Genomic DNA, 24,655 nt, shown 5'->3' on the forward strand with positions numbered 1-24,655 from the left:
ACAGTAGCAACAAGTCCCGAGACCATGCTCAGACAGGGACTCAATTCCCGATTCTTTACGGTTTTGGACGTCAGTAATGGATTCTGGTCCATTCCATTGGCAAAGGCGTGCCAGTACAAATTTGCCTTCACCTTTAAAGCACAGCAGTACACGTGAACATGCCTGCCACAAGGATTCCACAACTCCCCCTCCATTTTCCACCGACAGCTGGCAAATGGTTTAGCCAAATTTTCTCGCCCCGAATGTCTGGTACAGTACGTAGACGACCTACTACTGCAGACAGACACCAAGGCAGAGCACATTGAGCTTCTGTCCGAACTCCTGGAACTATTACACTCAATCAGTTGTAAAGTCAACCCCAAAAAGGCCCAGATTTTGGAAGATAAGGTGATATATTTGGGAACAATTATCACACATGGTAAACGTGAGATCGAGCATAAAAGGATTGACTCGATGCCCCTTCCCCAGAACGTTTCAGCCCTTCGGTCGTTGTTAGGACTGGTTGGCTAATGCCGAAACCACATTGACGGTTTCGCCAGCAAGGCAGCACCCCTCTCAGACCTCCTAAAGAAAGGAGCCCCCTGGGAATGGCTTCCGCAGCATACGGATGCTGTGGACGCTTTAAAACAGGCACTCATAGCAGCCCCCGCACTACAAGTTCCAGACCCGCTTTCCCCTTACGCCATAGAGGTAGCGACCATCGACTGCACCCTTTCGGCCGTGCTCCTCCAGGAACGGCACGAACAGTTAAGGCCCGTAGCTTACACCTCCAGAATTTTAGATGCTGTGGAGCAGGGATTTTCAGCCTGTGAGAGGCACCTACTCGCAGTATTTTGGGCAGTGAAGTATTTTTCATATATTACCGGACTGAACCCCATCACAATTCTCACCGAACACACACCCACCCAACCTTTACTGGACGGACGACTCAAGGACGGTACAGTAAGCCAGACTAGAGCAGCTAGATGGACCCTTCTCTTGCAGGGACGGGACATCACTGTTAAAAGGACAAAGACGCACACCTATTTATACGACAACTTACAGTACCCCGGAACCCCCCATGAATGCAAAATTATCTCTCCACACCACAACACAGGCCCCTTTATTGCTAAGACGCCGCCCAGAAAGATAGGTAGTTCAACCCAGAGCCTCCAGCACACGGACACGTGTGAGCCCATAAAGATCGATGTGGATGGATCTTCCACAGTCTTGGATGGGAAACGCATAACAGGTTGCGGTATCTATGTCGAGGATGCGCAGGGACGCGCCCTTGAGGAAATATCGTTAAAACTTCCAGGCCACTTAGGCGCGCAGGCAGCAGAGCTCGTGGCCATCGCGTACATAGTGGAACACCCAGATTCCTTCCCCAGCCCAGCAGACATATACTCGGGTAGCCTCTATGTCTGCAACAGCCTCACGGAATTCCTGCCCCTGTGGAAAGCAAGAGGAAAACCCCTCCCCTCAGCCCCATTGCTCCGTCACATTTTAGAGAGAGCACAGAACAGGACTTTTGGGATATTCAAAGGCCGCAGTCACCATCGTTCCTCCCCCCCTGGAATTGTGAAAGCCGACGCACTGGCTAAAGCAGGTTCCAGGCATGGCTACCTTTGGACACCCCCCGAAAGCGCACCAGTGAGTGCAGTTCAGGTCTCACAGACAAAGATCGAGGATCTAGTAGAGGCCCAGAAGCAGGACAGCAATCTCAGGGAGATTGTAAAAGGAAAATATCCAGCTCCCTATGAGAGATTTAGAAATGCACTGACCACACATGACGGTGTGGTGTTAAAAGTGGTTCCTGAACAGGACAGGAATCAACTGATTTGTTTGTTCCATGACGGTCATGGACATCAGGGAATCGATCCCACTACAGCCCATCTCAATCAGCTTTGTTGGTGGCCGAATTTAAAGGAAGATGTAAACCATTACATAGAGAATTGTCTCATCTGTGCCCAGAATAATCCGGACAGATATGCCAAAAAGGCTCAACTCAGCCACACCCGACCCATTAATGGCCCCTGGACTAACCTCCAGATTGATTTTATAGGACCATTGCCCCCTTGCAGGAATGGCTATAAATATGTACTTGTGGTAATTGGCACATTTACAAAATGGGTGGAAGCATTCCCAGCCCGCACAAACACGGCAAAAACCACAGCCAAGATTTTGACCCACCACATCTGTACAAGATGGGACTCCCCCGCAGCATTGAATCCGACCAAGGCTCCCATTTTACGGGACGTGTCATACAGAACGTCCTCACGATATTTGGTATCACCCAAAAATTCCACATAGCATACCACCCACAGTCGAGGACCCTAAAATCCACCCTCAGAAAAATGGTCCAGCAGAACAACACCACTTGGGACTCAGTCCTCCCATTTGCGCTGATGTTTATACGTAACACAATTTCTACTTCCACAGGTTACACCCCACACACCCTCATCACCGGACGCCCTATGAAAGGCACAGAATATTTGTTAGGTTTGGACTTGACCAGCCCCGAAGTGACGGCCCTCACACACGAGAAAGCAGTAGAACAATTAGTGGAAAATGTTAAAACGGCTCAGCTAGCAGCCGCAGTAAAATTGGGCACCAGAAAGAAACAGAGCAAGGCTTGTTTCGATAAGACAGTGCATGCGACTGAGTACAGTATAGGACAGCAAGTGATGCTCTCTGTATATAACCCCAGCACATTCCTGTCATCAAAATACTTGGATCCGTATTCCATTGCGGATAAAGTAAGCCCTTCCATTTATAAAATAAAGTACCCCAATGGTAAGACTGCGTGGTTTCATATAAACCAGCTGAAGGCATATGGAACACAGTCGAACCACGCACACCACGTCATGCTTAACGCAGCACACCACACCCCGCCCACAGCCAACGTAACCCTACCTACCCCCACCACGTCCAGCCCAGCCACGGACTCGACCTCGACTCCACCCCCAAAATACACACTCTGCCCCGGAACGCCCACAGACTGCAGCAGCAGAGACAGCGACTGTGACTCGGACGAAAGCCACAGCACGCCTCCCTACTATCCCCATGCAACAGGACCCACACCCAGCGACTCCGACTACGATCCAAGTGATCCCTTCATGATCACTTTCCTGAACAAACCCCACCACCGACCACCGAACCACACTGACGACCCCGATTTTGTCCCCACACAACTAAACACCAATTATTGGCACCGAGATAACTCGTTCCGACTCGTCCGCAACGGCGAGAGCAACCCCACCTCACGCCATGCAGCCCTTTCAGCCCTGATACACTCAGGAATGTGGCACCCGGGAGAAGAGGACGACCTTGGGTCTGCCTCCAAAACCGAGAACCCCTTTGCAACCCTGTTCGCAGCCGAGAACTGAGGTGTCCAGATGATGTTTTAAAAGGAACCGCTTGGGAGAAGTGGTGTCCTTTCTGATGGAACCTGCAGAATGTTTATGTTGTTTGTACGTTTGTTAAATGTTGTATGTCCGACAGGAGAATTTTTTCTCACTGCCCCACGCCTATTCGGCTGAAACCTCTGAGGACTTCCCTACAGAGACTCACTGTTGCCAGACACTAGTTCAGCAGAAACCTCTGAGAGCTTGTCTGCAGAGACTGGTTAAGGAACCAGACCCCCATTCGTAACTGCCCTTCTGGTTCGAAGGATAGAACCACTACGGCAGCCCCACCACGATGACTACATTTTTTGCCCGTTCTTGTCGGTTGCTCAGGCAGTGGAGAAACGGCTTGGGACCCGCCCTGCCTGGGAACCCCCCTCTGGTCAACTACGCTCGGGTAGGAGAGATACGGCATTGGTAGCCGTCCTACCCAGGGACTCCATCCAACTCTTACCCGTCGCGGCCCATACGCACCTCAATTTGGCACTTTCATTTCAAAAAGTTTTGTTTTGTTTTAGGTCACCCTTAGGTTGCCAACCACATGCTATTTACACCCTGAAACATTTGGATGGTAAATTGCACAGTCTGCGAGACAGCTCGCACTGGTTCATTATTGGGAAGTGTGTCTTGTCCTAAAATTCGATTTTTGAAAAAAAATGAGGGAGTCACACATAGTGGCCAATTATAAAGGGAGTAATTGACACTACAGGACAGACACACTATCGTACGAGATATTAAACAAAGATAGTTACAGACACTATGCTTGTTTCCACAGAACTCCAGAACCGGAGAAGAAAGAAAAGGAAAGAGAAGAACCATGAGGACTTCCTTCATATGGATCACCCTCATGATTATGGACATTTGGTTGCGCGTGAACGCGAACTCCATGACTTCAAGCCCCCCAGCCGTTAATGTTTCACTTCCCCGCAGTACCCAGACACCAGCGACACCACATCATCCTGGTGTGCCAGGTTTATAACCTGGTACTCCCTGTCCTATGTAATAGAAACTTTACTAGCATTAGCGATACTCTGCTGCATTGTGCAGACTATGCATCTACGGAAATGGAGAAGGAGGGCCTACCGCGCTCGAACCCCGGTATATAGGATCAGATCCCCTATGTTCGGATACGACCAGACCCCCGACCCCCGCGATCTATAATAAAGTGCATTAATTTGCGTTTATTGTAAATAAAGAAATGTAAAGAACTGTTCATGAGTAAATTGTACGATCCTGAGCTTGACTGCCAAGCCAGGAAGACTGATGTATAAAATGCTATGATTTTGTTGTATGATTGAGGAAGTTAGGATAATGAAATGTTTAAGTGAGTGTAGTGTATTAAGAATAGTTAGAGGTTCCCAGTTTATTGTTTTGTAATGCATGCCCCTGTTTGACATAGCACCCTTAGAATTGTTAGTTAAAGTTTTTTTGCATAGCTATGGTCAGTGCAGAGGCCATGAAGGAAGTGTCCCCCCCAGGTCAGGGAATGAAAAGCAACATAGTTATGTGATCCTTCACGCTTCGTGTTAGGATCACAAGGAGAGAATGTAGCCAGTTAAAATGGCTAACTCCCGATTTAAAATGGCTAACTCCCGATTTAAAATGGCGAACAGCAATGGCTGATGGGAAAGTCAGCCAACAGGACACAAATGAGCAGCTGCAGGTTGAGTGTGTATTTACCTCTGGAAAGGCCAGACAAGATCGATACCGGCAACCATCAGCATAACAAAACACCAGCCATCTGCATATTAATGAGCAATCCCCGGGAACAATGAGCAACATTTAGAAACATAAAGCCAACCAGACTCTTTGGTGCCAACAGAAGCCAACACAATGGGAGGTGAACGACCACCTCAGGACCGCCCATCCATCAGGGAACCGCTCCAGCATTGGAGAAAATCGAACCAAGTGATTGGGATAAAGTCCAATCACTTAGAACCAGGTACAGGGTCCACCCTGAAAGGCGGGAAGCCCCTGGGGACTATAAGAATCAAGCCCAAGTTCAAATCGCCCCTCTGCTTCCCTGCTTGACCGGGTCACTCAGCAACCCGAACCAACCCTTGACAGTGACCGGTCTAGCCATCGCTGATATCTAGTAAGTCTTACTTCAATGCTCGCTATGAGATAGGCGCTCCTAGTTACCAATCTGTACCAACTTCAAATCCCGCAGGCTCAGAACCCGAACGAATGGCCATTCGTTTCCCTGACAAGGTGGGCCAGTTCCAAGTTGTGTATTGGCCTGTTAGTCGTAGAAGTAGCTTAGACGTAGAATTTATACATGTGTAGTGATCGCTGTGTATAATAAATGTGCTTTGATTTAAATCTTACTAAGCGGTGTATTGCATTATTGATCATTACTCGGACTTGAACCACGTGGCGGTATCATAAGGATAACTGCCGACTCAAGAGCAAAGGTGATAAAACAGAGCAATTAAACTAAGGCAAAAGTTAGCAACACAACAATTACAACTTTCTAGATATTTCCTGAAAACAAATTTTGTTATCTTTTGAAATGCCACAAACATTATAACATTATCGTGTGGGTTTCATCAACACAAGGACAGTCCACACTGTCTGTGTTTCTGCTTTCAAAGGTCATCCACTAGGTTACTGATCTGCTACATTAGTAGGAAAAAAACAACCATGGAATAAAGGTCCAAAGCTCAGGTCAGAATCCTGTTCTCTCATGTAGTAGGAGCATAACTTTCATATTCAGTTACTTTAAACTAATTCCTCTGCAGCCCGTGTACCTTTTGGAGCCTGTGTAATTTCTGGCTAGTTTTCAAGGTTGGCACATACATCCTCTGAAACGAAACAGGCATACAATCACCACAACCTGACTCAGCGCCTTCTCAGAGCCTCCCTAATATTTGACTGTGTGTGCCGTCAACATAGCAGGTGCAGCACGGCTATTGAAGACAGCCGTCGATAGCCAGCAACTGTTTCCCCAGTGAGACAGCACTCCGAGTATTGGGGACCAGATCGCTGAAATGTTTCTGTATTCCTTAGCCGCCGCCATGGGTTTAAATGGTCCAGGCACAACTCTACTTTTTGTTTTGCTAAGTGTTCTGTTCATTAAATGGTTTCTTAAACACAAACAGCCGTGGAAAGGAAGGCTCCCCCCAGGGCCTTCTGCCCTCCCAATTCTTGGCAACCTATTCCAAGTGGATAGAAGAGCACCTAACAAGTCTCTCATGAAGGTAAGGTGCTGAATACTGCAATGCCCGATTTTCATTCCAACTTTGTTCCTTTCCTTTAAACGTTTTGACTCATTTGGGAGCATGGTAGCACAGTGGTTAGAACTGTTGCTTCACAGCGTCAGGGACCCAGGTTATATACCTGGCTTGAGTCACTGTCTGTGAAGTTTGCACGTTCTCCCCGTGTCTGCGTGGGTTTCCTCCGGGTGCTCCGGTTTCCGCCCACAATCCAAATGTGCGGGTTAGGGGATTGGTCACGCTAAATTGCCCCGTAGTGTCCAAAACGTTAGTTGGGGTTGCTGGGTTACGTGATTAGGGTGGTTATGTGGGCTTAAGTAGGGTGCTCTTTCAGGGTCTGGTGTAGACTCGATGGGCTGAATGGCCTTCTTCTGCACTGTAAATTCCATGAAATTCACACGGGGCAGAGTGCCTCTGAGGATTCATCCAAGAAGCTCTTATAAAACTGTTTAGTAAAATTACTGAGTGTCGATGACCCACTAAAGCAAGACTCACTGCCAAACCAAATATTTTCCAACCAATATCCAAACAAGCTATATTTTCCAGCTCAGGTTACTTATACTGCTCAGAAATAAAGGTTGGTGGACTTGTACTAGCGATATTGAGGGTATTACTAGTGTCCTTAAAACTATCCTAACTGAAACTGGCAGACCAAAGTTCCTATGCAACAGCAATAAAACCGTATACATTTTGGAGTCTGTGTAATTTTTGGCTAGTTTTCTAGGTTGGTACATACATCCTCTGAAACGAAACAGGCGTGCAAACACCATAACCTGGCTCAGCGTCTGGATTGGAGCCTCGCTAATTTTAGACTGTGTGCCGTCAACACAGGAGGTGCAGCAGTGCCGTTGAAGACAGCCGTCGATAGCCAGCAACTGTTTCCCCAGTGAGACAGCACTCCGAGTATTGGGGACCAGATCGCTGAAATGTTTCTGTATTCCTTAGCCGCCGCCATGGGTTTAAATGGTCCAGGCACAACTCTACTTTTTGTTTTGCTAAGTGTTCTGTTCATTAAATGGTTTCTTAAACACAAACAGCCGTGGAAAGGAAGGCTCCCCCCAGTGCCTTCTGCCCTCCCAATTCTTGGCAACCTATTCCAAGTGGATAGAAGAGCACCTAACAAGTCTCTCATGAAGGTAAGGTGCTGAATACTGCAATGCCCGATTTCCATTCCAACTTTGTTCCTTTCCTTTAATCGTTTTGACTCATTTGGGAGCATGGTAGCACAGTGGTTAGAACTGTTGCTTCACAGCGTCAGGGACCCAGGTTATATACCTGGCTTGAGTCACTGTCTGTGACGTTTGCACGTTCTCCCCGTGTCTGCGCGGGTTTCCTCCGGGTGCTCCGGTTTCCGCCCACAATCCAAATGTGCGGGTTAGGGGATTGGTCACGCTAAATTGCCCCGTAGTGTCCAAAACGTTAGTTGGGGTTGCTGGGTTACGTGATTAGGGTGGTTATGTGGGCTTAAGTAGGGTGCTCTTTCAGGGTCTGATGTAGACTCGATGGGCTGAATGGCCTTCTTCTGCACTGTAAATTCCATGAAATTCACACGGGGCAGAGTGCCTCTGAGGATTCATCCAAGAAGCTCTTATAAAACTGTTTAGTAAAATTACTGAGTGTCGATGACCCACTAAAGCAAGACTCACTGCCAAACCAAATATTTTCCAACCAATATCCAAACAAGCTATATTTTCCAGCTCAGGTTACTTATACTGCTCAGAAATAAAGGTTGGTGGACTTGTACTAGCGATATTGAGGGTATTACTAGTGTCCCTAAAACTATCCTAACTGAAACTGGCAGACCAAAGTTCCTGTGCAACAGCAATAAAACCGTATACATTTTGGAGTCTGTGTAATTTTTGGCTAGTTTTCTAGGTTGGTACATACATCCTCTGAAACGAAACAGGCGTGCAAACACCATAACCTGGCTCAGCGTCTGGATTGGAGCCTCGCTAATTTTAGACTGTGTGCCGTCAACACAGGAGGTGCAGCAGTGCCGTTGAAGACAGCCGTCGATAGCCAGCAACTGTTTCCCCAGTGAGACAGCACTCCGAGTATTGGGGACCAGATCGCTGAAATGTTTCTGTATTCCTTAGCCGCCGCCATGGGTTTAAATGGTCCAGGGACAACTCTACTTTTTGTTTTGTTAAGTGTTCTGTTCATTAAATGGTTTCTTAAACCCAAACAGCCGTGGAAAGGTAGATTCCCCCCAGGTCCTTCTGCCCTCCCAATACTTGGCAACTTATTTCAAGTGGATAGAAGGGCACCTCAGAAGTCTCTCATCAAGGTAAGCTGCTGAATACTGCAAATGTCTGTTTTTCATTTCAACTTTGCTCCCTTCCTCTAAACGATTTTACTCATCCTGAACACAAACTCACAGGGGCCGGAGTGCCTCTGAGGATCACATCCAAGAAACTATTCTAAAACTGTTTAGTAGGATTAGTGAGTGTAATAATGATAATAATCTTTATTAGTGTCACAAAATGGCTTACATTAACACTGCAATGAAGTTCCTGTGAAAATCCCCTAGTCGCCACACTACAGCGCCTGTTCGGGTACACTGGGGGAGAAATCAGAATGTCCAATTCACCTAATAAGCACGTCTTTCGGGACTTGTGGGAGGAAACCAGAGCACCCGGATGGAACCCACACAGACATGGGGAGAACGTGCAGACTCGTCAGTGACCCAAGCCTGGTGCTGTGAAGCAACGATGCAAACCACTGTGCTACCGTGTCAATGATCCACTAAAGCAAGACTCACTGTCAATATTATCCAACCAACATCCAAATAAGCTATTTTTTCAACTGCTCAGAAATAAAGGTTGGTGTTGAGGTTACCCTCAATATTGAGGGTATTGCTAGTGTCCCAACACTATCCTAACTGAAACTGGCTGACCAAAGTTGCAACTTTGGACCTTTCTGTTTCTGTATGAACGCTGCAAACGCATTTATTTCCCAAAATGTCACGGATATAGGACCACAAAGATAAAGCAACAATATCATTATTTCCACCAGGGAAAAATATCTAGACCAAGCTTTTGTAAATAACCTTTCACCCATAGTTTCATATCCTGGCCTGGTGAAAAGAAAGTCTGTCTGTTAGCTGTAAGCATTCATGTAAAATGAGTGTGGTCAGTCCCAATCTCATTCCCAGTGGGCGCAAGGCCAAGAATGGGATCTTCCTAGTCGCTGGTCTTAGTAATTAGACTTCTTGAATTTCGTCATCTTTCTCTTCTTTAAGATTATCCTCCATACCAAACTTTCCAACTAAACTTCGGGCATCAGTTTTAATGCGTTACTCAGTTCTGGTGTTTGTCGATCTAATTTTCTGTTAAATTCATTGTGATGTTTTACTATTTTAAGGGCAATATAAATGCAAACTGTGTTATTGATCATAAGACCATAAGACATAGGAGCATAATTAGGTCACTTGGCCCATCAAGTCTGCTCTGCCATTCAATCATGGCTGATATTTTCTCATCCCCATTCTCCTGCCTTCTCCCCATAACCCCTGATTCCCTTATTAATCAAGAACCTATCTATCTCTGTCTTAAAGACACTCAGTGAATTGGCCTCCACAGCCTTCTGCGGCAAAGAGTTCCACAGATTCCCCACCCTCTGGCTGAAGAAATTCCTCATCTCTGTTTTAAAGGATCGTCCCTTTAATCTGAGATGGTGTCCTCTGGTTCTAGTTTTTCCTACAAGTGGAAACATCCTCTCATCTTTCTAAATTCCAACGAGTACAGACTCAGAGTCCTCAACCGTTCCTCATACGACAAGTTCTTCATTCCAGGGATCATTCTTGTGAACCTCCTCTGGACCCTTTCCAAGGCCAGCGCATCCTTCCTTAGATATGGGGCCCAAAACTGCTCAGACTACTCCAAAAAGAGTCTGACCAGAGCCTTATACAGCCTCAGAAGTACATCCCTGGTCTTGTATTCTCGACATGAATGCTAACATTGCATTTGCCTTCTTAACTGCCGACTGAACCTGCACATTAACCTTAAGAGAATCGTGAACAAGGACTCCCAAGTCCCTTTGTGCTTCTCCTTGCTGGAGCATTTCCCCATTTAGAAAATAGTCTATGCCTAGATTTCGCCTTCCAAAATGCATAACCTCACACTTTTCCATATTGTATTTCATTTGCCACTTCATTGCCCACTCTCCTAACCTGTCCAAATCCTTCTGCAGCCCCCTTGCTTCCTCAATACTACCTGTCCCTCTACAGATCTTTGTATCATCTGCAAACTTAGCAACAGTGCCTTCATCAAGATCATTACTGTATATTGTATAAAGTTGTGGTTCCAGCACAGATCCCTGAGGCACACCACTAGTCACCGGCTGCCATTCTGAAAAAGACCCCTTTATCCGCACTCTTTGCCTTCTGCCAGTCAGCCAATCCTCTATCCATGCCAGGATCCTACCCTGAACACCTCTTAACTTATTTACACGTCTTGACACTTGTCAAAGGGCAGCACGGTAGCACAAGTAGATAGCACTGTGGCCTCACAGCACCAGGGTCCCAGGTTCGATTCCCTGCTGGGCCACTGTCTGTGCACAGTCTGCACAGTTCTCCCTGTGTCTGCGTGGGTTTCCTCCCACAGTCCAAAGACGCAGGTTAGATGGATGGGCCATGATAAATTGCCCTTAGTGTCCAAAATTGCCCTTAGTGTTGGGTGGGGTTACTGGGTTATAGGGATACGGTGGAGGTGTTTGCTTGGATAGGGTGCTCTTTTCAAGAGCCGGTGCAGACTCGATGGGCCGAATAGCCTCTTTCCGCACTGTAAATTCTATGATTCTGGAAATCTGAATAAATCATGTCCACTGGTTCTCCTTTGTCTAACTTGCTTGTTACCTCCTCAAAGAACTCTTAACAGATTTGTCAGACACAACCTCCCTTTGACAAAGCCGTGCTGACTCAGTCCTCTTTTAACATGCACTTTCAAGTGCTTCACGGTCGCATCTTTAATAACAGACTTATCAATGACCGAAGTCAGGCTAACCAGCCTATACTTTCCCGTCTTCTGCCTCCCTCCCTTCTTAAACAGTGGTGTTACATTCACCACCTTCCAGTCCTCTGGGACCCTTCCTGCCTCCAGTGATTCCTGAAAGATCACAAATGCCTCCACAATTTCCTCAGCTATTTCTTTTAGGATCCTGGGGTGTAGTCCATCCGGTCCAGGTGACTTATCCACCTTCAGACCTTTCAGTTTCCCCAGAACCTTCTCCTTAGTAATGGGTCACTGCACTCACCTCTGCCCCCTGGTTCTCCTGGAGCTCTGGCATCCCACTGGTGTCTTCCACCGTGAAGATTGATGCAAAGTAAGTATTCAGTTTGTCTGCCATTTCTTTGTTTCCTATTATTACTTCTCCAGTCACATTTTCTAGTGGTCTAATGTCTATTTTTGCCTCTCTCTTACATTTTATACATTGAAAAAAATCTCTTCCTATCTTCCATTATATTACTGTCTTCCCTTATATTACCATCAGTGGCTTTGATTGTAAAAAAACATTTCCGTAGCTGTTGTGTGCCACTAGGAATGGGTTTAATGGTGAGGTTCCCCAAAATTAGACTGTTGACTAGACTCAGACATGAAGAATGGTCTTTTGAATGAGATACCAATGGAACTGCACCCTGCCACAATTGAGCACTTTCAGGAAAGTTAAATACTAGAAAATAATCTGTCGGGGTGAGATGCATTTTTGCTCTCCCCTTTGTTACTTGAAAGAGATCATTCTGTCCATGTGCATGTGTTGCTTCTCTGCACATAGCCCCAGCTTCTCCAATCTATCCACATAACTGAAATTCCTCACTCCTTGAACCATTCTCGTATATCTTTTCTGCACCTAACGCTTTCACCTCCTTCCTAAAGTGTGGGGCCCAGAACTGTACACAATACTCCAGTTGAGGCTAAATCAACGTTTTATACAGGTTACCATAGCTTCCATGTTTTTGCACTCTGTGCCATTGTTAATAAAGCTCAAGATGCCGCATGCTTTCTTAACCATGTTCTCAACCTGGGTGGCACAGTGGTTAGTACTGTTCCTTCGCAGCGCCAGGGACCAAGGTTTAATTCCGGCCTTGGATCACTCTCTGTCTGGAGTTTGTACTGTTCTACCCGTGATGCGTGGGTTTCCTCCGTGTCCTCAGGTTTCCTCCCACACTCACAAATCTGTGCAGATTTCTGGGGTTCCAGGAATAGGGTGGGGGAATGGGCCTGGGTAGTGTTCGTTCGCAGGATTGGTGTAGATTTAATGGGCTGAATGGTCTCCGTCTACACTATAGGGATTGTATGGATTCCTGCCAACTTCACTGGTTTATACACAAATATATGCAGGTCCATTTGCTCCACCTCCTTTCGAATTGTACCTTTGATTTTATATTATCTCTCCACATTCTCCCTTGCCAAAAGGATCACTTCAGACTTCTCCGCATTAAATTTCTTTTGCCACTTGCTTGCCTTTTGCACCAACTTGTCTGTTATTTTTGAACTTCTACATTATCCATCTCACAGTTCCTAATACTTCCAAGTTTCGTTTGTCTGCACATTTAGAAGTTGTGTACTGTGCACAAAGGTCTAGGTCATTTATGTATATCAGGAAGCGCAGAGGCACAAACACCAACCCCTGGGGATCTCCACTTTAAACCTTCCTTCAGATTGATTGACAACTGCTCATCGCTATTCTTTCTTTCATGTCGCTCAGCCAATTTCAAGCTCCACTTTTGCTCGGAAGCTTGTTGCATGGCACTTTATCAAATGCTTTTTGGAAGTCCATCTGCAGCACACCAACTGCATTACCCTCATCCACATTCTGTTACCTCATCAAGAAACAGGAATTGTTGAACACAATTTGTCATTAACAAATTCATGCTGCCTTTCATTCATTGATCTGCTTTTGCCCAAATTATGTTAATTATGTCCTGAACTTTAATTTCTTCCCCACCACTGAGTTTAAACTGACTGATCTGTTGCTAAGCTTATTCTGTCCCCATTTCTGAAAAAGGGTAACATTTGCAATTCTCCAGTCCTCTAGCACTACACCTTGTATCTAAGGTGGAACACAAGATGACAAGTCAAGTTTAGTGCTGGGAACAGGATGGAAAGAGATTCTTTTCTAGAAGTCGATGAAATACAATTAATAGTTGTTATTTATTTATTATTTCTCTTCAGCTGGGCGAACAATACGGCCCCGTGTTCACCATTTGGTTGGGCAGTTGTCCTGCAGTGGTGCTGTGTGGCCAAGAGGCGGTGGCAGAAGCGTTGATCGAGCGAGGGCATGACTTCAGCGGCAGGTATGTCTTGCCTGTCTTCAGAAAATTGGCAAATGACTACGGTGAGCAAACTTCATATTCTCTACTTGAATTATTATTGCTGCTTTTACTACCCTAATAACTGAAAATTTAGAATGAGCCCATTTGGTCCACTGACTTTATGCTCGTGCCGGATCTTCAACTAGTTATTTCATCCAATCCAATGTTCCCGCCTTTTCCCCTATTGCAATAGACATTTGTAGTAAAGCGTTCCATGTTCTACTAACCACCAGTGAAAAATAATAACTTATAATCACTTATTCAGTCTTCCAGTGATCATCCTAATTCTTTGGCTCCCGGTTCCTAATTTGGAAAGTCGAGGAACATATCAGTCACCCAACCCACTGCTTTTAGCAAATCATAAAAAAACATAGAAGCAGAATTTGTAATACACTTTTTCTATCCTCAAGGCATCACAAAGTTCTTCATAACCGATTAATTAAAGTCCTTCTGAATTGTGGTTACTGTTCTTATGCAGCAAAATACAATTACTTATCTACAAGCAAGATGATTCGACCAACAGTTATCTGGTAAAAGAACAGGTATATGTTTTTTGTGATCTTTGAGGAATAAAAGTTGGGTGGAACACTGAGGGCTACCCTGTACTTTGCTGATCATTGTCATGGATCTTTACATCAACATGAATAAGAAACGGCCTGAGTAAAATGACACATGCAAAAGAGATGCTCAGAACGGCAATAAAGTGTCAGCCTATGTTATTGTGGTAGTCTCTGTAGAGGTATTACAGTACCTGGTAATGCTGGAACACCATTGGTAGATATTGTATATTTCCCATTGGTCAAACTGTATGGTAGCTCCACCCTGCTAGGTGGGGTATAAGAGGCCGCGCTGCCCCAGCAGCCTTCATTCTGTACCTGAGCTGCTGGGGGAAACATCTAGCTTAGTTGGACTATAACCTCGCTTTAGTGGTCATTGATCGTGCATCAATTTAATAAGCTAGATTTAAAAGGATGTAGCTCCGAATCAAGCCGGAGTGTCTGCAACTCAGCCCCCACACGGCGAACTCAGCGGCAATCTTCAAGCACTGGCTGGCGTGTTTTAAAGGATATCTCGGAACGGCCAAAAACACACCCACAGGAGAACAGAAAATGCAAGTCCTGCACTCGAAGGTGAGCCCGGAAATTTACACCCTCATCGAGGAAGCGATGCAGCAATAGAGCTGCTAAAAGGACATGTAAACCAGGTCTACGCCCGACATCTGCTAGCAACGAGGCCACAAATCCCTGGGGAATCGCTGGAAGAATTCTACCGTGCACTCCTGGTGTTGGGGAGAAACTGCAGCTGCCCGCAAGTTTCGGCGAGCGACCACACAGAACTGTTGATCCGGGACGTTGTCGTCGCAGGTATGCTGTCCTCCCAAATCTGCCAGCGATTGCTGGAAAAAGACATTCCAGGCCTCAAGGAGGCACGGGCCCTTGCAGGCTCCCTGGATGTGGTCTCCAGAAACGCCCGCGCTTACGTTCCCGACCGCACAGCAGCCCCCTGGGCTGCGTGGAACCCCTCCGATGCGGTAAAAAGGGCCACTTCGTGGTGGTATGCCAGGCCCGTGCGGTCGCCGTGGTCTCCGGCGGCGAATGCAGACCGCCACCACAAACCTCTCCACAGTTCCCGTGCGGCCTGCGGGCGCTGCCACCTTCCTACTCCAGGGCCACGGGCGGCCCCCGGGCACCGCCATCTTGTCCCGTGGACGCCACATTCGATGGATGGGCGCCGCCATTTTGTGCTCCCCCAGCCATGTGCGACCAATGGGAGCCGCCATCTTGGATGGACTCCCAGGACCCCAGCTCGGCTGACCACACACCACCCGAAGAGAACACCCAACTGCTGAGATTAGCCTCGGTGACCCTGGATCAGTCCCGGCCTCGAACACTCTCAACTGCTACAACAATTGTACAAATCAACGGGCACGAGACGTCCTGCTTAATCGACTCTGGGAGCATGGAGAGCTTCATATACCCCGACACAGTAAGGCGCTGTTCTCTCCTTGTCCACCCCGTTTATCAAAAAATGTCCCTGGCCTCCGGTTCCCACTCAGTAGAGATAAAGGGGTTTTGTGTAGCAAACCTCACAGTCCAGGGAAGGGAGTTTAAAAATTACCGGCTCTACGTCCTTCCCCACCTCTGCGTGGCCACACTCCTAGGTTTAAACTTCCGGTGTAATCTCCAAAGTCTAACTTTCAAATTCGGCGGCCCTATACCCCCCCCTCACTGTCTGCGGCCTCGCGACCCTCAAGGTCGATCCGCCCTCCTTGTTTGCGAACCTCACCCCAGATTGCAAACCCGTCGCCACCAGGAGCAGACGGTACAGTACCCAGGATCGGATCTTTGTTAGGTCAGAGGTCCAAAGGCTACTGAGGGAAGGAGTCATTGAAGCTAGCAACAGTCCCCGGAGAGCTCAAGTAGTGGTGGTAAAGACCGGGGAGAAGCATAGGATGGTCATCGACTACAGTTAGGCCATCAACAGGTTTACGCAGCTGGACGCGTACCCTCTCCCCCACATATCCGACCTGGTAAACAGGATCGCGTATTACAAGGTCTTCTCCACGGTGGATTTTAATTCCGCCTACCACCAGCTCCCCATCCGCACTAGTGACTGCAAATACACTGTCTTCGAGGCAAATGGGCGGCTCTACCACTTCTTAAGGGTTCCCTTTGGTGTCACCAACGGGGTCTCGGTCTTCCAGCGCGAGATGGACCGAATGGTTGACCGGTACAGTTTACGGGCAACATTCCCGTATCTCGATAATGTCACCATCTGCGGCCACGACCAGCAGGACCACGACACCAACCTCCGAAAATTCCTCCAGACCGCAAAGATCCTTAACCTTACATACAACAAGGATAAATGCGTGTTTAGCACCGACCGCCTAGCCATCCTCGGCTACGCAGTGCGAAATAGGCCCCGACCCTGAACGACCCCCTAATGGAGTTCCCCCTCCCTCACTGCTCCAAGGCCCTGAAGCGCTCCGTAGGGTTTTTCTCTTACTATGCCCAGTGGGTCCCCAACTATGCGGGAAAGGCCCGTCCCCTGATCCAATCCACAGCTTTTCGCCTGTCGATAGAGACCCGCCGGCCTTCAGCCACATCAAAGCAGACATTGCAAAGGCCACGATGCACGCCATTGATGAGTCCCTCCCCTTCCAGGTCGAGAGCGACGTGTCTGACGTAGCTCTGGCGGCCACCCTCAACCAAGCGGGCAGACCCGTGGCCTTCTTCTCACGTACCCTCCATACTTCCGAAATCCGCCACTCATCAGTCGAAAAGGGGGCCCTGGCCATAGTAGAAGCTGTGCGACTTGGAGGCATTACCTGGCCGGCAGGAGATTCACTCTCCTCACTGACCAATGGTCGGTTGCTTTCCTGTTCGAGAATGCACAGCGGGGCAAGATAAAAAACGATAAGATCTTGCGGTGGAGGATCGAACTCTCCACCTACAACTACAAGATCTTGTATCGTCCCGGGAAGCAAAACGAGCCTCCTGATGCCCTGTCCCACGGCACATGGGCCACGCACAAGTGGACCGCCTCCGAGCCCTCCATGAGGACCTCTGCCACCCGTGGGTCACTCGCTTTTTCCATTTTATCAAGACCCGCAACCTGCCCTACTCCATCAAGGAGGTCAGGACAGCCACAAGGGACTGCCAAATCTGCGTGGAGTGCAAACCGCACTTCTACCGGCCAGAGAAAGCGCACCTGATAAAGGCTTCCCGTCCCTTTGAACGCCTCAGCATGGACTTCAAAGGCCCCCTTCCCTCCACCGACCGCAACACGTACTTCCTGAATGTAATTGATGAGTACTCCCGGTTCCCATTCGCCATCCCCTGCCCCGACATGACCGCAACCACCGTCATCAAGGCCCTCCATCGCATCTTTGCGCTGTTCGGGTTCCCCGCTTACATACATAGTGATAGGGGGTCCTCCTTTATGAGCGATGAACTGCATCAATTCCTGCTCAGCAAGGGCATCAACTCGAGCAGGACGATCACTTACAACCCCCGGGGTAACGGACAGATAGAGAGGGAGAACGGAACGGTCTGGAAGACCGTCCTACTGGCCCCAGGGTCCAGGAATCTCCCAATCTCCCGCTGGCAAGAAGTCCTCCCGGATGCCCTCCACTCCATCCGGTCACTGCTGTGTACCACAACCAACCGAACACCTCACGAACATCTCCTCGTTTTCCCCAGGAAGTCCTCCTCTGGGACCTCGCTCCCGACCTAGCTGGCAGCTGCCGGACCCAGCCTGCTCCGAAAACACGTGCGGGTGCACAAGTCGGGCCCTTTGATCGAGAGGGTCCATCTTCTCCATGCTAACCCCCAGTACGTCTATGTGGTGTACCCCGACGGCCGACAAGATACGGTCTTCCTACGAGACCTGGTGCCTGCCGGAGCCCCACCCACACCCCAGCCACCAGTACCATCCTCCCTCCCACCTGTGCACCTTACAGGAGGGTCGGCCCTTCCGCCGGCCCCATCTAGGTCCCCCCACCCACCGACGCATCGCGCAGACGCTCCCTTCCCAGGTCAACCATTTTCCCCACCAGCGCCGTCTAGGGGTGTCGAAGCTGCCACAGGGGTCGAGGCCACGCTCCCGGAGTCACAGACGCCCGAATCTCCACCGGAGTCACCACCGAAGCTTCGACGATCACAGAGGACGACCAGGGCCCCGGATCGACTGATTGCTTCATTTTAAAGTGTATACTTAATTATGAATCATAAATTGTAAATAGTAAATGGAATAGTAAATAGTTACAAAACGCTGTACGGAGGTATTACGGTACCTCCATAACTATAATTTCTACCACGTTACCATGCTGTAATGTCAGGCCACCACCTCCACCGGACTCTTTTTTAACAGGGGGTGAATGTGATAGTCTCTGTAGAGATATTACGGTACCTGGTAATGCTGGAACACCATTGGTAGATATTGTATGTTTCCCATTGGTCAAACGGTATGGTAGCTCCGCCCGGCTAGGCGGGGTATAAGAGCCTGTGCCGCCCCAGCAGCCTTCATTCTGTACATGAGCTGCTGGGGGAAACATCTAGCTTATTAAAGCATTCAGTTGGACTACAACCTCGCTTTAGTGGTCATTGATCGTGCATTGTATCGGGCAGCGCAGTTGGACTACAACCTCGCTTTAGTGGTCATTGATCATGCATTGTATCGGGCAGCACGGTAGCATTGTGGATAGCACAATTGCTTCACAGCTCCAGGGTCCCAGGTTCGATTCCGGCTTGGGTCACTGTCTGTGCGGAGCCTGCACATCCTCCCCGTGTGTGTACCCAGACTATTGTGTGAAACAGACTGGTAAGCTCGAAGAAATACTTGTTAGGAAGGAAGATGTGTTGGGCATTCTGAAAAACCTGAGGATAGACAAGTCCCCCGGGCCTGACGGGATATATCCAAGGATTCTATGGGAAGCAAGAGATGAAATTGCAGAGCCGTTGGCAATGATCTTTTCGTCCTCACTGTCAACAGGGGTGGTACCAGGGGATTGGAGAGTGGCAAATGTCCACTTGCCCGAGGAAGTTCAGATGTTTGCCACTGCCCGACATAATAAGCTGAGCCTCCTGAAGTACCGCCATATCAAGGGAACTCTGTTCCTGTTCACCATGTCATGGGTAATGACTCATGGGAACTACGCCCCCTCCACTGTCCAGCTGCAGATCTCTGAAAGGCAGGCTGCAGTTGCTGATCCCCGCTCTAATGTCCAGCTCATGTCCTTCAACAGCAGGCTGCTGTTGGTTTGTTCCTCATCCGAGGTCCAACCAATGGAAGCCCAGCTGCTACTCATCCTGATGTAATTCTCAAGTGGAGAACAATAAATTCTCTGTAAAATTACTTTAAATGAACCTTTTCCCACTATTAGTTGAGAAACTGCTGTAAGTATGTAATATATATTGTAATTTTCCAATTAGTTTCAATCCATCCCCTCAATTGCCATTGTGTCTTTGCCTTGCTTTCACTAGCACGTTTCAGCAGAACTTGGAAAGCTGTGGATGGTAATGTTAAATTTGAAAGTGTGTGGATCTATTGATCCATTTGAGCGATGAGCATGATCATAAGTTTATAAGATACAGGAGGAGAATTAGGCCATTCGATCCATCGGGTCTGCTTCGCCATTCTATCAGGGCTGATATGTTCCTCATCACGGTAGCACAGTGGTTAGCACTATGGCTTCACAGCGCCAGGGTCCCAGGTTCAATTCCGGCTTGGGTCACTGTCTGAGCGGCGTCTGCACGTTCTCCCCGTGTCTGCGCGGGTTTCCTCCGGGTGCTCCGGTTTCCTCCAACAAGTCCCGGAAGACGTGCTATTAAGAAATTCGGACATTCTGAATTCTCCCTCTGTGTACCCGAACAGCTGCGAATGTGGCGAACAGGAGCTTTTCACAGTAACTTCATTGCAGTGTTAATGTAAGCCTACTTGTGACAATAAAGATTATAGAATATAGAAAAATACAGCACAGAACAGGCCCTTCGGCCCACGATGTTGTGCCGAACCTTTGTCCTAGATTAATCATAGATAATCAGAGAATTTACAGTGCAGAAGGAGGCCATTCGGCCTATCGAGTCCACACCGGCTCTTGGAAAGAGCACCCCACCCAAGATCAACACCTCCACCCCATCCCCATAACCCAGTAACCCCACCCAACACTAAGGGCAATTTTGGACACTAAGGGCAATTTATCATGGCCAATCCACCTAACCTGCACATCTTTGGACTGTGGGAGGAAACCGGAGCACCCAGAGGAAACCCACGCACACACGGGGAGGATGTGCAGACTCCGCACAGACCCAAGCCGTAATTGAACCTGGGACCCTGGAACTGTGAAGCAATTGTGCTATCCACAATGCGACCGTGCTGCCCTTAAGAACAAATTAATCTACACTGTATCATTCTACCGTGATCCATGTACCTATCCAATAGCTGCTTGAAGGTCCTAAATGTTTCCGACTCAACTACTTCCACAGGCAGTGCATTCCATGCCCCCACTACTCTCTGGGTAAAGAACCTACCTCTGACATCCCCCCGATATCTTCCACCATTCACCTTAAATTTATGTCCCCTTGTAATGGTTTGTTCCACCCGGGGAAAAAGCCTCTGACTGTCTACTCTATCTATTCCCCTGATCATTTTATAAACCTCTATCAAATCACCCCTCATCCTTCTCCGTTCTAATGAGAAAAGGCCTAGCACCCTCAACCTTTCCTTGTAAGACCTACTCTCCATTCCAGGCAACATCCTGGTAAATCTCCTTTGCACCGTTTCCAAAGCTTCCACATCCTTCCTAAAATGAGGCGACCAGAACTGTACACAGTACTCCAAATGTGGCCTTACCAAGGTTTTGTACAGCTGCATCATCACCTCACGGCTCTTAAATTCAATCCCTCTGTTAATGAACGCAAGCACACAATAGGCCTGCTTCACAGCTCTATCCACTTGAGTGGCAACTTTCAAAGATGTATGAACATGGACCCCAAGATCTCTCTGCTCCTCCACATTGCCAAGAACCCAACCGTTAACCCTGTATTCCACATTCATATTTGTCCTTCCAAAATGGACAACCTCACACTTTTCAGGGTTAAACTCCATCTGCCACTTCTCAGCCCAGCTGTGCATCCTATCTATGTCTCTTTGCAGCCGACAACAGCCCTCCTCACTATCCACAACTCCACTAATCTTCGTATCGTCTGCAAATTTACTGACCCCCCCCTTCAACTCCCTCATCCAAGTCATTAATGAAAATCACAAACAGCAGAGGACCCAGAACTGATCCCTGCGGTACGCCACTGGTAACTGGGATCCGAGCTGAATATTTGCCATCCACCACCACTCTCTGACTTCTATCGGTTAGCCAGTTCGTTATCCAACTGGCCAAATTTCCCACTATCCCATGCCTAATTACTTTCTGCAGAAGTCTACCATGGGGAACCTTATCAAATGCCTTACTAAAATCCATGTACACTACATCCACTGCTTTACCTTCATCCACATGCTTGGTCACCTCCTCAAAGAATTCAATTAGACTTGTAAGGCAAGACCTACCCCTCACAAATCCGTGCTGACTATCCCTAATCAAGCAGTGTCTTTCCAGATGCTCAGAAATCCTATCCCTCAGTACCCTTTCCATTACTTTGCCTCCCGCCGAAGTAAGAGTAACTGGCCTGTAATTCCCAGGGTTATCCCTATTCCCTTTTTTGAACAGAGGCACGACATTCGCCACTCTCCAATCCCCTGGTACCACTCCTGTTGACAGTGAGGACGAAAAGATCATTGCCAACGGCTCTGCAATTTCATCTCTTGCTTCCCATAGAATCCTTGGATATATCCTGTCAGGCCCGGGGGACTTGTCTATCCTCAAGTTTTTCAAAATGCCCAACACATCTTCCTTCCTAACAAGTATTTCCTCGAGCTTACCAGTCTGATTCACACTCTCCTCTCCAACAATATGGCCCCTCTCATTTGTAAATACTGAAGAAAAGTACTTGTTCAAGACCTCTCCTATCTCTTCAGACTCAATACACAATCTGCCACTACTGTTCTTGATCGATCCTACCCTCGCTCTAGTCATTCTAATATTTCTCACATATGTGTAAAAGGCCTTGGGGTTTTCCTTGATCCTACCCGCCAAGGATTGTTCATGCCCTCTCTTAGCTCTCCTAATCCCTTTCTTCAGTTGAAAAATGAAAGGAATGAAATGAAAATCGCTTATTGTCACAAGTAGGCTTCAAATGAAGTTACTGTGAAAAGCCCGTAGTCGCCACATTCCGGCACCTGTTCGGGGAGGCTGGTACGGGAATTGAACCGTGCTGCTGGTCTGCCTTGGTCTGCTTTAAAAGCCAACGATTTAGCCCAGTGTGCTAAACCAGCCCCTCCTAGCTATCTTGTATCCCTCCAGCGCCCTGTCTGAACCTTGTTTCCTCAGCCTTACATCAGTCTCCTTCTTCCTCTTAACAAGACATTCAACCTCTCTTGTCAACCATGGTTCCCTCACTCGACCATCTCTTCCCTGCCTGACAGGAACATACATATCGAGGACACGTAGTACCTGTTCCTTGAACAAGTTCCACATTTCACTTGTGTCCTTCCCTGACAGCCTATGTTCCCAACTTATGCACTTCAATTCTTGTCTGGCAACATCGTATTTACCCTTCCCCCAATTGTAAACCTTGCCCTGTTGCACGCACCTATCCCTCTCCATTACTAAAGTGAGTCACAGAATTGTGGTCACTATCTCCAAAATGCTCCCCCACGAACAAATCTATCACTTGCCCTGGTTCATGACCAAGTACCAAATCCAATATGGCCTCCCCTCTGGTCGGACAATCTACATACTGTGTCATAAAAGCTTCCTGGACACACTGCACAAACACTACCCCATCCAAACTATTTGATCTAAAGAGTTTCCACTCGATGTTTGGGAAGTTGAAGTCACCCATGACTACTACCCTGTGACTTCTGCACCTTTCCAAAATCTGTTTCCCAATCTGTTCCTCCACATCTCTACTACTATTGGGTGGCCTATAGACAACTCCCAACAAGGTGACTGCTCCTTTCCTATTTCTGACTTCAACCCATATTACCCCAGTAGGCAGATACTCCTCGAACTGCCTTTCTACAGCTGTTATACTATCTCTAATTAACAATGCCACCCCCCCCCTCTTTTACCACCCTCCCTAATCTTCTTGAACAACCATTTCTGCCCCTCTTCTATCCAAGTTTCCGTGATGGCCACCACATCGTAGTCCCAAGTACCGATCCATGCCTTAAGTTCACCCACCTTATTCCTGATGCTTCTCCCTTCTGAGCCCCAGAGCCAGACACTTCAACCTATCTCCGTGCCTGCAAGTACTCTCCTTTGTCAGTGTTCCCTTCCCCACTGCCTCACTACACGCTTTGGCATCCTGAATATCGGCTACCTTAGTTGCTGGTCTACAAATCCGGTTCCCATTCCCCTGCCAAATTAGTTTAAACTCTCTCGAAGAGTACTAGAAAACCTCCCTCCCAGGATATTGGTGCCCCTCTGGTTCAGATGCAACCCGTCCTGCTTGTACAGGTCCCACCTTCCCCAGAATGCGCTCCAATTATCCAAATACCTGAAGCCCTTCCTCCTACACCATTCCTGCAGCCACGTGTTCAACTGCACTCTCTCCCTATTCCTAGCCTCGCTATCACGTGGCACCAGCAACAAACCAGAGATGACAGCTCTGTCTGTCCTGGCTTTTAACTTCCAGCCTAACTCCCGAAACTCGTTTATTACCTTCACACCCCTTTTCCTACCTACGTCGTTGGTACCAATGTGCACCACGACTTCTGGCTGCTCCCCCTCCCCCTTAAGGATCCTGAAGACACGATCCGATACATCCCTGGCCCTGGCACCCGGGAGGCAACATACCTTCCGGGAGTCTCGCTCGCGACCGCAGAATCTCCTATCTATTCCCCTAACCATTGAATCTCCTATTACTATTGCTTTTCTATTCTCCCCCCTTCCCTTCTGAGCCCCAGAGCCAGACTCAGTGCCAGAGACCTGGCCACTAGGGCCTTCCCCCGGTAGGTCATCCCCCCCAACACCATCTAAAACGGTATACTTGTTTTGAAGGGGAACGACCACGAGGGATCCCTGCACTGTCTGCCTGTCGGATGGTGATGTCTAGCATGAGGGGACATAGCTTTAAATTGACGGGAGATAGATATAAGACAGATGTCAGAGGTAGGTTATTTACTCA

At 48.0% G+C, this 24,655-nt stretch overlaps 2 protein-coding genes across 7 annotated transcripts in view; both read left to right on the forward strand.

The window, feature by feature from the left end:
* The window catches only part of LOC140402300 (uncharacterized), a 135,629-nt gene that overhangs the window by 44,593 nt on the left and 66,381 nt on the right, over nucleotides 1–24,655 (forward strand). The gene's annotated exons all lie outside the window — the stretch shown is intronic.
* Nucleotides 6,092–24,655, forward strand: part of LOC140402298 (cytochrome P450 2C3-like) — a 121,408-nt gene continuing 102,844 nt past the window's right edge. Inside the window, exons 1-3 of one of the 6 annotated variants that reach the window (XM_072489970.1) lie at nucleotides 6,607–7,737; nucleotides 8,790–8,888; nucleotides 13,774–13,936. In XM_072489970.1, coding sequence (XP_072346071.1) covers nucleotides 7,528–7,737; nucleotides 8,790–8,888; nucleotides 13,774–13,936 — 472 coding nt within the window. In that variant the 5' untranslated portion in view covers nucleotides 6,607–7,527. Of the gene's footprint in view, nucleotides 6,587–6,606; nucleotides 7,738–8,789; nucleotides 8,889–13,773; nucleotides 13,937–24,655 lie in introns of those variants that run through there. The other 5 variants (XM_072489971.1, XM_072489967.1, XM_072489969.1 and 2 more) reach the window with 5 other exon arrangements.

This window comes from Scyliorhinus torazame, chromosome 25 (genome assembly GCF_047496885.1).
Source record: "Scyliorhinus torazame isolate Kashiwa2021f chromosome 25, sScyTor2.1, whole genome shotgun sequence".
In the NCBI taxonomy this organism is placed as follows: Eukaryota; Metazoa; Chordata; class Chondrichthyes; order Carcharhiniformes; family Scyliorhinidae; genus Scyliorhinus; species Scyliorhinus torazame.